Source organism: Bufo gargarizans, chromosome 9 (genome assembly GCF_014858855.1).
Source record: "Bufo gargarizans isolate SCDJY-AF-19 chromosome 9, ASM1485885v1, whole genome shotgun sequence".
Taxonomy (NCBI): Eukaryota; Metazoa; Chordata; class Amphibia; order Anura; family Bufonidae; genus Bufo; species Bufo gargarizans.
Window position 1 is genome coordinate 148537427 of NC_058088.1, and position 15134 is coordinate 148552560.

The window sequence follows — 15134 nt, forward strand, 5'->3', positions numbered from 1 at the left end:
AAATCATCAGTAAGGCTAGTTTCACACCTGCAGCATCAATTCTCTGGAGCCGGCACTGACAGATACAAACGGTATTCCCACCGGCCCCATTAAGTATGAGGTCCACCGTAGATCAGCCGCGTTCTGGCAAAAATTGGCCGGACACAAACTGCTGCACGCTGTGGTTTGTATCCAGCTGGTTCTTGTCTGCCGGATTAGGCGGACAGACCTATGTGCCGCAGGAGTGTGCACCTCCACTGATCAGACTGTTATGCAGTAAGTATGGCAGCTGGAAAAAAATCTGTCATATGATGGTTAATACAGAAAAGTGTAATAAGAAGAATATAGAAGATTTAATGAAAGGGTGTTTCATTTGTATGGCTGATACTTAAGATAGGCCATCAATACCTGATTGGTGGGGGTCCGTCTCACAATGGGTCTGCGATCCACAAGATGCGGCAAAAGATAGGTCATGGAGGCATTGATCGGGAAGCCCATAGTAAAAGATTTCCTATCTTTCGCTGCGGATTGCGGATTGCAGTTCGCAAAACAACCCGTCGGTCCCACAGTTGTGTTAATGGGGCCTAACTGTTCACATATCTATCAGGTGATTAGCAGTTTGAGATGCAGAACATGTGAATACAGTACATACAGCATTACTGCCTGCAGCAGCATCTGTCAGTGCTCTCCCTGTCTCCAATGTATGTGTTTTGCTTTACAGTTATCTTTATTAACAGCATCACCTATAGACAGGCAGTCATTTTGCAAATCACCTGGAAATAGGCAGCCATGTAAACACCCATACAATGAAGTAGTTGTAATAGTCACAATGGGTTATCCCATGGAAGTGTCCTGTGTGCTGACCCAGCACATACATGTATGTCATGTAACAAAGTTGCTTACCGAATGTCAGAGGGGTGTCACATGACTGATGCCATATTTCAGTTAGACCATTAATGCATTAGATAGGACTGACTGCTCACATGGGCAAAATCATACCTTTCTCTTCTGTGTCCCTCGTCCAGATAATGAAAATAACACTTTTTAAACTTATGCAAATGATCTTCTGAAGGTGCCCAGGGGCGGCGTTACTGGGCGATGTGCCAAGAAAAACACACCTCCAGCCGGCAGACGTCACTAGCGGGACCAGAGGACGGCGGGCTGGGACGGCGGCGCACCTGTGTACTGCTCTGCCCATTATGGGCAGAGGAACAGCTTTTCATATTGCACATGCGCCGGCCAACTAAAGACAGGCGGCCGGCGCATGCGCAATATGAAAGGATGTTCCTCTGCCCATAATGGGCAGAGCAGTGCGCAGGTGCGGGCCAGTTCCCAGCCCGCCGTCCTCTGGTGCCGCTTGTGACGTCCGCCGACTGGAGGTGTGTTTTTCTGGGCACATCGCCCAGTAACGCCGCCCCTGGGCACCTTCAGAAGATCTTTTGCATAAGTTTAAAAAGTGTTATTTTCATTATCTGGACGAGGGACACAGAAGAGAAAGGTACGATTGTAATGAGGGTCAAAGCGTCTATAAACGCTCAGATTAGGTGAAAGACTCCCTTTAACCTACTGTGCAGATAGGGGTCAACAACCTGATATAAGAAGTTATTTAAGAACAATTTTAAATACATGTATATTTGAAAATTTTATAATTTCCTAGTCTATAAACAAATAAGCTGAATGTCCCTTTTAACATAGTAAAATGGGGCACATTTATTAAGACTGGCGTTTTAGACACTGGTCCTTAATAAGCCCTATAGCTGGTGGTGGATCACCAAGGTTATTTAGAGACGCTGGCTTCTACATAACTTTGCGCATCCAGCACCGATTCTAAAGGGGCGGTCACTTTGAAAGTCATTGTTAAAGGGGCGGTCACTTTGAAAGTCATTGTTAAAGGGGAGGTCACTGTGAAAGTCACTGTTAAAGGGGCGGTCACTGTGAAAGTCACTGTTAAAGGGGCGGTCACTGTAAAGGTCACTGTTAAAGGGGCAGCATGACATTTTTCAGACTTTCAATGACTTTCTCATCTGTTCTTGAATTTCTTCAGATCGAGGAATGATGTTTTGCTTTTTGAGATCTTTTAGCCTACTTCATGTTGTCAGACAGGTTCTATTTAAACCTTAGAAGACCAGGCCCTTTTCTCTTTTTGCATTTTTGTTTTTCACTCCCTGCTTTCCCAGAGTCATAACTTTTTTATTAGTTTTTTGTTCACTTAGCCTTATTAGGGCTCATTTTTTTGCAGTACAAGTTGTACTTTGTAATGGCACTATTTACAGTTGCATATAATGTAGTGGGAAGCGGGAAAAAATAAAAAATGGAGTAGAATTGGATAAAAAAAAAAAAAAAGCAATTCTGCCTTTTGTTTTTTTTTTTGTTTTGTTTTTTCTAGGCCAGTACGATTACAAGTATACCACACTTGTATAGTTTTCTCTTGCGTTTTAATACTGAAAAAAATATTTAAACCTTGAAAAAATATTTTTTTTCATCACCATATTCTGACCCCTATAACTTTTTTGTAGTTATGCTTACAGAGCTGTGCGAGGGCTAATTTTTTTGCAGGGCAATCTGTACTTTTCACTGATACCATTTTTAAGTGTATGTGATTTTTTTTTTCTAAAAACTTTTTTTTCTGTTACACCATTCACCATATGGAATTAATATTGTTATATTTTAATAGTATGGGCATTTTTGCATGTGGCGATGCCCATGATGTGTATTTTTGATTGATCTAAGTATTTTGATTTTGGGGAAAGGGTAATTTGAACATTTATATTTTTTAAAACTTTTTTTTCCCTTTTTTTTTTTTACTTTTTTAAGTCACCCTGGGTGACTATAACTGGCAATCATTGGATTGCCCATTGTGTTAATTGATAACTATATAGCCATCATTGAACATTTCATTTTCAATATACCAATACAGTGCTGTCACCTAGTGGCCTGTATTGGTATATTCCACTAATAGCTGCTGAATCCTGCTTGAGGCTTTGGGCTATTAGGGCAGAATAATAGGTTCCCTCATCTTCCGCCATACATATACAGTGGAGGGCGTGAAGGAGTTAAGTGATTTCTTGATTCTACAGGTCTGGCAGTAATCAAGCCTAGGTGTGGCTAGTGAAATTGCTTTGCTTTACAAAAACTGGTTAATCACAGTTAATTCATGGGGGGGGGGGGGGGGGATTATTTTTTCATATAGGGCCAGGTTTCTGCTTTTTTTCCTTAATAAATTAAATCATTATTTAAAAACTGGTTTTTATATTTACTTAGGTTATCTTTGATATTCAAATTTGTTCGCATGTCAATTATACTGCACACAAATTATGGAATAAAATGTGATCAGAAAGTTTTCTGTACTATAAAATGTTACCATGGTTTTCAGAAAATGGTGACACAAACACAAATTCAAAAGAAAGAAACTGTATTTATTATGTAAAATTAGTAAAACATAAAACAATCAAAACAAATAGTAAAACAAATTAAAAAATACACACTTTATATACATACCGCATAATTCCTTATCTCTTGTACTTGGAAAAGCATTCCGTAGTTTTTCCATGATATCTTCCAGGTGTAAGCTCACTTCTCTAGTTCCTCTGTCCACATCATCTGGAAAGAATCATACAGAAACAATATTGTAGGGGGTGCAGAGATAGCAGTCGCTACCGGGCCCAGGAGCCTGGGGGGCCCAAAGACCCTTGTGCTGCATAAGAAGACACCAGTATTATAGAAAGTGCATGCTGGTCAAGTTACACCTCTGGCTGGAGGGAAAGGGTTAGGTCAAGAATTTGGCGTGGGGGGCATTTCCATTTTTACCTCAGGCAGCATAAAGGCTATGTGCTTCCCTGCCCCTGGCCACAAACCACTGAGGGAAGGGGGGGCCAAGGCTGAACTATTACACCAGTGCCCATGAGCTTTTAGCTACGCCCCTGGTTATTGTGTGTGTGTGTATATAGATATATTGTGTACATATATATATATATTTGTGTTAGGAGCTTACAATAGTACAGTGAGGAATACCATAGGAGAGTAGGAAAATAAAAGCGCAGTCGGTTGTGGTGTGCCGAAACCGAGGATGAGGTAGGCCTGAGAAAGAAGCGGGCAAAATTGAAGTAAACAAGTTTATTTACAGACGACCAATACATACGCATTTTATCAACCAGACATGTTTTTGAAAGCATCCCTTAATTCTTGTACTGGGTTAGGTATGTAGCGGATGACTTCCAGCGCCCCAATGTTTTGATAACATGAGTTGGGATGTTTACACTGGAGGCTGTGAACGCGGCTCCTATACGAAAGGAGTGCCCTGAGTAGTTGGCTGGGTTGAGGCCCAGTTGTGTGAGTGAAGACCTGACGTAGGTCATGAAGGTTGTAGTGGTGAGTACTGAACCTTGCAGCTGTAGTAATGGTTGTGAGGGTAGAAAGTTATGATGCTGTATGTAGGCATCAAGAACCCTGACTGGACACCATCTGTTGTGCGTGGGATAGTACGGAATGTTTACGGGTATGCGCTGACTGTTTTTGGAGTGAGGTAAGGTCAGGATGTAATGATCCATATGTTTTGTCAAGTGGGAAAAAAGGAGGAAAGGAGTAGTTTGGGTCGTGGAAGTAGTAGTAAATTCTCTCGGCCTCAGGAATCCATAGAAAGCCAAGTATATTGCTGTTTTGATGATAGTTTGTATTGGTGTCAAATGGTTTTGAGTCAAGCAGGTTGGATAATGCTTTAAAGATATGGTTATCTATGAGAAGCCTCTGGGCTGTATGTGAGGGTTCTGCTTTCTGAATACCTCTGAGTATGGTCTTGATTTGGTGAGAGGCCATGAAACTGTTGTTATTTGGTTGTACCCCGGGGTCCAGGATTTCTTGCAGCAGGCCAGGAAAATTTTAGAAGATCTTACACAGCCATGAATCGCCTTGCTGAAGTTCAGTGGCGACACCACCTGCCCACCAGACGTCTGATTTGTGATGCGCTGGAACTCCACCTTGTATATGCTTGATAGGCTGTTCCAGCAGCAACGTGCCATTAACGACCACCTGTACGAATTCTTCAGCAGGACAGGTTCTGGGGAGCTTGGCTTGTTTCACCGTGCCAGTAGCTGCTCATGCGCGACGCATGCATACTTCTGCAACCATTTGATGAGATCACCAAACTGGTCAGTCGCGGCCAGGGCGCCATCAGCGACATCGTACCTCACGCCTTCTTTCTGGAGCATGCATTGTGTCGTGTCATTGATCAAACCGTCGAGGAGCATGAGCTGGAAGATGAGGAAGTTTCAGTGCTGAATGAATTCCCAGAGGGGGCTACTCCATATTAGACAAGTCAGCAGGAGTCAGAGGGGGTTGGTGGCTGGGGGGAGGGGGAACAAGAAGAGCAGGCTTTGAGGGGGACTTTAAACATTTTGGAGATCTCTGGTGTTGTCCGTGGCTGGGGGAAGGAGACCGAGGACAACATTCTCCTGGGTCATGAGCAGGAGCCAGGGTGCTCCACCGCTTCCAATTCAGTGCAAATGGGGGCCTTCATGCTCCAGTGTTTGAAGAGGTACCCGGTATAAAAAGCATAAAGGGCAAGGACCAGTACTGGGTGGCATCATACTTAGACCCCCGGTACAAACACAAAATGGTGGACATGTTACCAGCATCACAGAAGGCTGGCAGAATGCAGCATTTCCAGGCCTTGCTGCGAGAGATGCTGCATTCTGCTGATGCGGGCGCTGGCAGAGGAATTTCTACCCACAGCAAAAACAATTGCGGGTACCAATCCTAATGCGCCTGCAAGAAGAGGGCAGTTTGAAGATGTGTTGGTCACTTTGTATATGAGATTCTTGCAGCCAACCCATCGACAGCCGCCCTCCAGATCCAGCCTCAGGGAACGCCTAGACCGACAGGTGTCCGACTACATCAGGTTAACGGCCGATGTGGATGCTCTGAGAAGCGAGGAACCCGTAGACTACTAGGTGTGCAGGCTTGACCTGTGGCCAAAGCTGGCACAATTTGCCATGGAACTATTGCCTTGTCCCTCCTCGAGTGTCCTGTCCGAAAGGACATTCAGCGCAGCAGGGGAGATCTTGACCTATAAGCGCACTCGCCTAGCTCACGACAGTGTGAACTACTTCACATTTCTAAAAATGAATGAGGCATGGATCTCGGAGGATATTAACACCTCTGATGACCCTGTGTAATTGAATTTCCTCATGCCAGCCCACACATATCTGCCACCACCCAGAACATAGAATGGTCCTTATCTTATGTATATACAGCGGCATAAAAGGCCTTTTCTGTCATGTGAATGCCTATTTTTTGGGGCCTGTACTCCACTGGCCTACAGTAAAATTGTTATTCAGTGACCGCCTAATGTACCTCCAGCCACATAATAACTTGTTCTTTTCTGTCAGGTGAATGCCTAATTTTTGGGGCCTGTACTGGCCTACAGTAAAATTGTTATCCACTGACCGTTTAACATACCTCCAGCCACATAATCACTTGTTCTTTTCTGTCAGGTGAATGCCTAATTTTGGGGGCCTGTACTCCCAAGGCCTAAAAATACAAATTTTCTAGGCTCCAGCAGGGCACATTTTTGAGAGTTTCCCTTTTAGACGAATAAAAATGGGCCCTGATTAAAATACATATTTTTTGTGGGAATTTTTGTCATTGATCCCCCTCTGGTATGTTACTGTCCATGTTGTTGGACTATTTTTGCATTTCTAGTAAGTATTTGGTGGCTGCAAATATGACCTGAAGGTTTTTCAGGTTCGCCTGCCATTAAAGGGGTTGTCCAAATTATATTTATTGGTGACCTATCCTCAGGATAGGTCATCAATATCAGATCGGGTCCGGCACCCCGGGCGATCAGCTGTTTGAAGAGGAGGCGCGCGTCGTGCTAGCGCTGCTTCCTCTTCACTGTTTACCTTCTAGCCGTTGCATCTGCAGCAGATTTAATTACACTAAAGCCGTCCCATTCATTTCAATGGGACGGATCGCCCCTATACACTTGTATAGGAGCGATCCATCCCATTGAAATGAATAGGATGGCTTGGGTGTAATTACACCTGCTCACCGCTGCAGATGCAACGGTGAGAAGGTAAACAGTGAAGAGGAGGCAGCGCTGACACGGCGCGTGCCTTCTCTTCAAACAGCTGATCGGCTGGGGTGCCGGACCCAAGGCGATCTGATATTGATGACCTATCCTAAGGATAGGTCATCAATAACTATAACTTGGACAACCCCTTTAAAGTGAACATCCTGGAGGAGGGCGCATGCGCGTGGCTCACGAGGAGGACATGCTTCAGTGAGCTCCGCACCGCAAGCCGAAATAGCCCTTATATCAGCGCCTTTATTGTGCTCCACTAAGCCTTAAAATTAATGCAAGGGACCCCGAAGATGACCCTCACCAAAGGCTGAATGCTGCACAGGTCAGGATGACTTATATAAGAATATAGCAGCCCTGTTTCGATCAGATCTAGGGAACAGAGTCTCGGAACTAGAGACAAGAACCGATGACATCTCAGATGCTTTGGGCCGTGACAGGGAAGACATTAATTCCCACGGAGCACAGCTGGCAGACTTGGAACTCAAAATAGAGGACCTTGAGAACAGGTCCAGGAGAGGAAACCTACGGGTCAGAGGCCTCCCTGAGTCGTTTCTTGATCTGCAATCCACCCTATCCGCCCTGTTTACAACCTTACTGCCACACGCGGAGTTGAATCTCCTGAAGCTGGTCCGGGTTCACAGGGCTCTGGGGAAGCCACGCAGTTCAGACTTGCCAAGGGATATAATCATCAAGTTTTACCATCCAGAAACGAGAGATAAAATTTTAGCAGCAACCAAAGGTCTCTCCGATTTACCGGGACTGCCTACTTCAGTGGCACCTTTATGCGGATCTAGCTCCATCTACACTCCGTAGACGACGAGAGGTGAGGCCAGTTACCCAGGCCTTACAGAAAGCGCAAATAAGGTACAGATGGGGATTCCCCTTCAACCTAACTTTCCAATTAAATTCCCGCTCTCATACGGTCCACTCGGCGTCAGAGGGACTTGAAGCACTGCAGTGGGCTGGGACACACTATGTGTCAGTGATCTATGTCAGTCGTTCAAATGAAATCCTATAAGGATGGGGAACTGAAATCGCATCCAGCTTTCAGAAGCAACAGTCACAGGTACGTATTTCTCATACAGGGAAACTGTTTTACACCTCCTGCTGGTCCTCAGATCCCGTCATGAGCCACCAACCGCTGATTCCAACACCGGGTCAAGATACCTGCTCTGAAGCTCACGCACCCATTGTTTAATTTTGTTATTTAGGAGACTGAACCTACTCTATTAAGGGCACCGCTGCTTTTGTCCTAAATTTTCACACCAAATACTGTCTATACTTTTTCTTTCTGGGATACACTATGACCTTCAAGCATCGTCAACCTCTTCGCCGATGCCACAACGACCAGCGAGAGTCTGGACCAAAGTTACCCCAGCCTCTAATGGTCCGAACAGACCAAGGATCACCTGAACCTCCCATAACTCTTGCATCATAACCAACATGTTAACGGGGCCGTTCGCCTCTATGATGATCTAAACCTTTTGGATCTCTTGTAGTATGAGCTAGAAATGTTCACAAGGCTATGTTACTTTATTACAGGGAATCGGTGATGCAGATTTCCATGTTGACCCCAACCCTGGGTTTATGTGGAAAGGTTTTGTTGGCCATCTTATGGCTGATTCTCTCCCCACCTATCCCATCTACATCAGTTTTTTTGGGGGGGGGCTTAACAGCTCATTATACCTCTTTATGTTCAATTGTGTCCTTTTAACGTTTGTTTATGTTATTGTTTTTTTCTTGGAGACTATACATATGTATACCACTTGGGATACTGTGACGGTACAGATCATTGAGCGGGAGGCGTGTCTGGGAGAAGAAGACGTCGGGCGTTATCATAATAGTAAGAACACCTTCTACATCTTCACTATGTGTAAACTGTTAACTCATAGTGTGAGGGGTTTCAATTCCCCTAGGAAGAGAAAGACAGCTTTTTCATCTACCTTCACATCAAAATGCAGAGGAGTAATCACGCTGCTGAAAAACTCCTTCCCCCTAATTGTCACTCACTCACATATTGATTCAAATGGGAGATATGTTATTTTAGTGGGGACTTACAAAGAGGAAACTCTATGTCTGGTTAATACTTACGCTCCTATTAAGGATCCCATTACCTTTTTGGAGAGCATGAGTAGGGTAATCGAATCACTCTCATACCAAAAAATAATATGGTGTTGGGATTTCAATTTTGTTCTCCACCCTGTATTAGACCGTTCAGCTCCCCCCACAACCCCACGCCCTATGGCCCAGACAAACAAGATTAATCACGTCTTACAATCCCTCTTCTTAGCTGATACCTGGAGGGAATATAATGGCCCGCAAAGGAGTTACACATACTACTCCTCAGCCCATCAACCTTACTCCCGTATTGACATGATTCTAGCATCCACATCACTCCTCCCTTATTTGTCGTATTCCAGACATGTAGTGTCTTCCTGGTCAGACCATGATATGGTCATTTCAGATTTTACAGTCCCCAGTCAAAGTTGCACTCCGCCACTCTGGAGATTAAATTAATCCCTCCTGACTCGCCCTACTATACTCACCCAACTACAGGAAGACCTTTCCAATTTCTTTGCTGATAATGCAACCCCTGAAACTGAACCTATGATGTTATGGTTAACGCATAAGGCATATATTAGGGGCAAATTGATAAGTATTGCTTCCAGACAAAAACGGGAACGAACCTAGACCCAAGTTGGCCTAGAATCCAAATTGAGTAAGCTGCTATGGGCTCATCAGAGATCTCCTTCACTATACCTCTTAAAAGCCATAAAAGATGTAAAACAACAACTAAATATGATCCTCACTAATAATACGGAGAAAGCCCTTCGCTGGGCAGGCTCCTTCTATTATAGATATGCCAACAAGCCAGATAAATTCCTAGCTAGCCAACTTAAAGCAAAGGATTTTCACAAATACTACGAACAACTCTATTCTGCCCCCTAGAGGAAACTCTGGCTTCCAGGATAATGACTTCCTATCATCAATAAGTTTACCTGTATTGACCCCAGAATCACAGTCAGAATTGTGCAAACCAGTCTCAGTAGAGGAAGTGGATCACACCATTAAGTCCCTCAAATTGGGCAGATGGATACACTGCCCTCTACTATAATAAACTGGCCCCTATACTTACTCCCCATATTACAAATTATTGCAACCAACTAAAGCAAGGGTCTGCACCCCCTGAAGAATTCCTTAAAGCTACAATTACAGGTTATACCCAAGCCTAACAAAGACCCTTTACTCCCATCTAACTGTAGGCCAGTTTCATTACTGAATATAGACAACAAACGTTTTACCTTGATACTAGCAAGTAGACTCAATAGACTACTTCCAGATCTTATCCACAAAGATTTATCCCAGGAAGAGAGGCACCTGACAATATTAGGAAAATCATGAACATCATACACACTTCTAATACAACCAAGACCCCATTAGCCCTTCTGGCACTAGATATTGAGAAGGCTTTTGATACTTTGATTCCACTATGGGAATTAGGGGTCCCTTCCTTATGGCTATCCAAGCACTCTACTCCAAACCAGAAGCCAATCTTAAACTCCCTACCACATTGGCTTCCCCTATCCCGATTGAAAGAGGAACGAGGCAGGGGTGTCCGCTCTCCCCTGCGCTGTTTGCCCTAGCCATGGAACCCCTAGCTAATCACATAAGATCCCACAATGACATCAAAGGATTATCAATTGGTGGGACTGAATTTAAACTAAGTCTCTTTGCCGACGGTTTACTATTATCTATTACCAATCCCATCATATCCTTCCCCTCCCTTTTAAAACTTTTAGACTCCTTCACCAAGACCTCAAGCCTCGCAATTAACCATACCAAATCTGAAATGCTACTATGTAACATCCCCACCACAACTAAAGCATTATTACTACAGAAATTCCCTTTCCAATTTAAACCTCAACACATTTCTTACCTAGGGTTATCGCTGCCAAATGTTCTTTAAGCAACTTATAAAATAAATTATACCAATATACCGAAAGATTTGTCAAGATTTGATATCCTGGCAATCACTTCAGATTTCATGGGTGGGTAGGATAAACATTATTAGAATGGTAATCCTCCCGAGACTACTATACCTATTTAGAGCCCTTCCAGTTCCAATTTCCATAAAGGATCTAAGATCTATTCAAAGAGATGTACTTAGGTTCATTTGGGCACATAAACGCCAGCGTATTTCTAAAGTAACCATGTGCAGGCCCAATCACTAGGAGGGCTATCAGTCCCAGACTTTGTGAAATACTATAAAGCAGCCAGATTAGCCCAAATGTTCCTAAGTCACCTGGACCCAAAGATGCACCCTCTGTGGATCGCGATAGAGAACTCCAACATTACCCCCTGTACTTGGAGAGCCCTGATTTGGAATATGGACCATATTCCGCACTCCATACGCTCTAACTCCCTCCTGTCGTATTACTCACTGATACTCTGGAGATCGGTCAGATTCAAACATGCACTACAATCCAGACCATCTCCTCTAATGCACCTGCTAGGGAACCCCACATTTCCCCCAGGTCTCCAACATCCCAACCTCACCTGGTGGCTAACTAATTGTCTCTGTACATTGCACAGATTCTTAGTTAGAGGCAAATTAATCTCTCTTACGGACTTTAAAGAAAAATACTCTCCTCCTGTCAGGGAATACCTTCATATGAATCAAGTGTTTTCTTTCTTAAGGTCCGTACAAACGCTCAAACGGGGTAAATTCCACAGCTTGATTAGGTGATTTATTACTTACTCACTATACAGACAAGGTTTATTATCATGGATTTATAAGTCACTTAGCACCCTTCCTGAAGGTGATAAGTTACCTTATATGAAAGCATGGGAGGAAGATCTGCAACAGGAATACCCATCCTCCAAGTGGTATCAAAGATCCCAGACTCTCACGAAAGGGTCCTGGCAAGTCACACTAGCAGACACCTCAATTAAGATCCTCCACAGAACATATATGGTACCCGCCAGACTCCACCGTATTTACCCAGAGGTTTCTCCTAAGTGCTTCAGGGGTTGTTATGAAGAGGCATCAATGCTACATATTTGGTGGTCTTGCCCAGTTGTCAAACGTTTTTGGGCCCAGACAACAAATTGCTTTAAACAATACTAAAATGTAACTACCCAATGACGCTACCTCTATGTTTATTGGGTGATAAACCCTACTGGCTGACGTATGCCAGATTCAAACTATCCCAATTCATACTGATGGCAGCTAGAATGCACATTGCTTTTAAATGGCGCTCCAATTCGCTCAGCTTTCAAGCAGTACTGGATTGAATTAATAAAATTCTCCAGTGCAAAAGGATGTCATCTATTCGTACTGACACATTTTCTACTTAAGAAAAAGTGTGGGAACCATGGCTGTCTTCCTCCCATGCCTCAGACATGCGTTACAGTATATCTTTAGAAGATCTGTATCATTATTATGATATAATATGCCGCTGCTCAATGTAACTACTCCACATATCTGGAAGAACATAACTGTTATTCTGAGTATAAGGTAAATTGAGAACAAATGTGTGTATACCTCTAAGAAATATTTCTGTTCTATGTAACAAAATCTAATAACTGATATTGTTATAAGTTTTTGTGCTTACCTATGCTAAAAATCCCAATAAATGCTCATTGAAACATAAAGTGAACGTCCTGGCCGATGTTTGTCCATCACTAGTGTTCACTATGAGGTAAAAATTACATTAACCACTTCAGCCCCGCTAGGTGAAACCCCCTTCATGACCAGAGCACTTTTTACACTTCGGCACTACACTACTTTCACCGTTTATCGCTCGGTCATGCAACTTACCACCCAAATGAATTTTACCTCCTTTTCTTCTCACTAATAGAGCTTTCATTTGGTGGTATTTCATTGCTGCTGGCATTTTTACTTTTTTTGTTATTAATCAAAATGTAACGATTTTTTTGCAAAAAAATGACATTTTTCACTTTCAGCTGTAAAATTTTGCAAAAAAAACGACATCCATATATAAATTTTTCGCCAAATTTATTGTTCTACATGTCTTTGATAAAAAAAAAATGTTTGGGCAAAAAAAAAATGGTTTGGGTAAAAGTTATAGCATTTACAAACCATGGTACAAAAATGTGAATTTCCGCTTTTTGAAACAGCTCTGACTTTCTGAGCACCTGTTATGTTTCCTGAGGTTCTACAATGCCCAAACAGTAGAAAAACCCCACAAATGACCCCATTTCGGAAAGTAGACACCCTAAGGTATTCGCTGATGGGCATAGTGAGTTCATAGAACTTTTTATTTTTTGTCACAAGTTAGCGGAAAATGATGATGATTTTCTTTTTTTTTTTTTTTTCTTACAAAGTCTCATATTCCACTAACTTGCGACAAAAAATAAAAAATTCTAGGAACTCACCATGCCCCTCACAGAATACCTTGGGGTGTCTTCTTTCCAAAATGGGGTCACTTGTGGCGTAGTTATACTGCCCTGGCAATTTAGGGGCCCAAATGTGTGAGAAGAACTTTGCAATCAAAATGTGTAAAAAATGACCGGTGAAATCCAAAAGGTGCACTTTGGAATATGCGCCCCTTTGCCCACCTTGGCAGCAAAAAAGTGTCACACATCTGGTATCTCCGTACTCAGGAGAAGTTGGGGAATGTGTTTTGGGGTGTCATTTTACATATACCCATGCTGGGTGAGAGAAATATCTTGGTCAAATGCCAACTTTGTATAAAAAAATGGGAAAAGTTGTCTTTTGCCAAGATATTTCTCTCATCCAGCATGGTTATATGTAAAATGACACCCCAAATCACATTCCCCAACTTCTCCTGAGTACGGCGATACCAGATGTGTGACACTTTTTTGCTGCCAAGGTGGGCAAAGGGGCGCATATTCCAAAGTGCACCTTTCGGATTTTGCAGGCCATTTTTTACACATTTTGATTGCAAGGTACTTCTCACACATTTGGGCCCCTAAATTGCCAGGGCAGTATAACTACGCCACAAGTGACCCCATTTTGGAAAGAAGACACCCCAAGGTATTCCGTGAGGGGCATGGTGAGTTCCTAGAATTTTTTATTTTTTGTCACAAGTTAGCGGAAAATGATGATTTATTTTTTTTTCTCTTTTTTCCTTACAAAGTCTCATATTCCACTAACTTGCGACAAAAAATAAAAAATTCTAGGAACTCGCCATGCCCCTCACAGAATACCTTGGGGTGTCTTCTTTCCAAAATGGGGTCACTTGTGGCGTAGTTATACTGCCCTGGCAATTTAGGGGCCCAAATGTGTGAGAAGAACTTTGCAATCAAAATGTGTAAAAAATGACCGGTGAAATCCAAAAGGTGCACTTTGGAATATGCGCCCCTTTGCCCACCTTGGCAGCAAAAAAGTGTCACACATCTGGTATCTCCGTACTCAGGAGAAGTTGGGGAATGTGTTTTGGGGTGTCATTTTACATATACCCATGCTGGGTGAGAGAAATATCTTGGTCAAATGCCAACTTTGTATAAAAAAATGGGAAAAGTTGTCTTTTGCCAAGATATTTCTCTCACCCAGCATGGGTATATGTAAAATGACACCCCAAAACACATTCCCCAACTTCTCCTGAGTACGGAGATACCAGATGTGTGACACTTTTTTGCTGCCAAGGTGGGCAAAGGGGCGCATATTCCAAAGTGCACCTTTCGGATTTTGCAGGCCATTTTTTACACATTTTGATTGCAAGGTACTTCTCACACATTTGGGCCCCTAAATTGCCAGGGCAGTATAACTACGCCACAAGTGACCCCATTTTGGAAAGAAGACACCCCAAGGTATTCCGTGAGGGGCATGGTGAGTTCCTAGAATTTTTTATTTTTTGTCACAAGTTAGCGGAAAATGATGATTTATTTTTTTTTCTCTTTTTTCCTTACAAAGTCTCATATTCCACTAACTTGCGACAAAAAATAAAAAATTCTAGGAACTCACCATGCCCCTCACAGAATACCTTGGGGTGTCTTCTTTCCAAAATGGGGTCACTTGTGGCGTAGTTATACTGCCCTGGCAATTTAGGGGCCCAAATGTGTGAGAAGAACTTTGCAATCAAAATGTGTA

The 15134-nt window shown here is 43.0% G+C and overlaps 1 protein-coding gene across 1 annotated transcript in view; it reads right to left on the reverse strand.

Annotated features, from left to right (window-relative positions):
• Nucleotides 1–15134, reverse strand: part of DRP2 (dystrophin related protein 2) — a 353198-nt gene that overhangs the window by 477 nt on the left and 337587 nt on the right. Inside the window, exon 22 of the mRNA XM_044306534.1 lies at nt 3478–3579. Coding sequence (XP_044162469.1) covers nt 3478–3579 — 102 coding nt within the window. The remainder of the gene's footprint in view (nt 1–3477; nt 3580–15134) is intronic.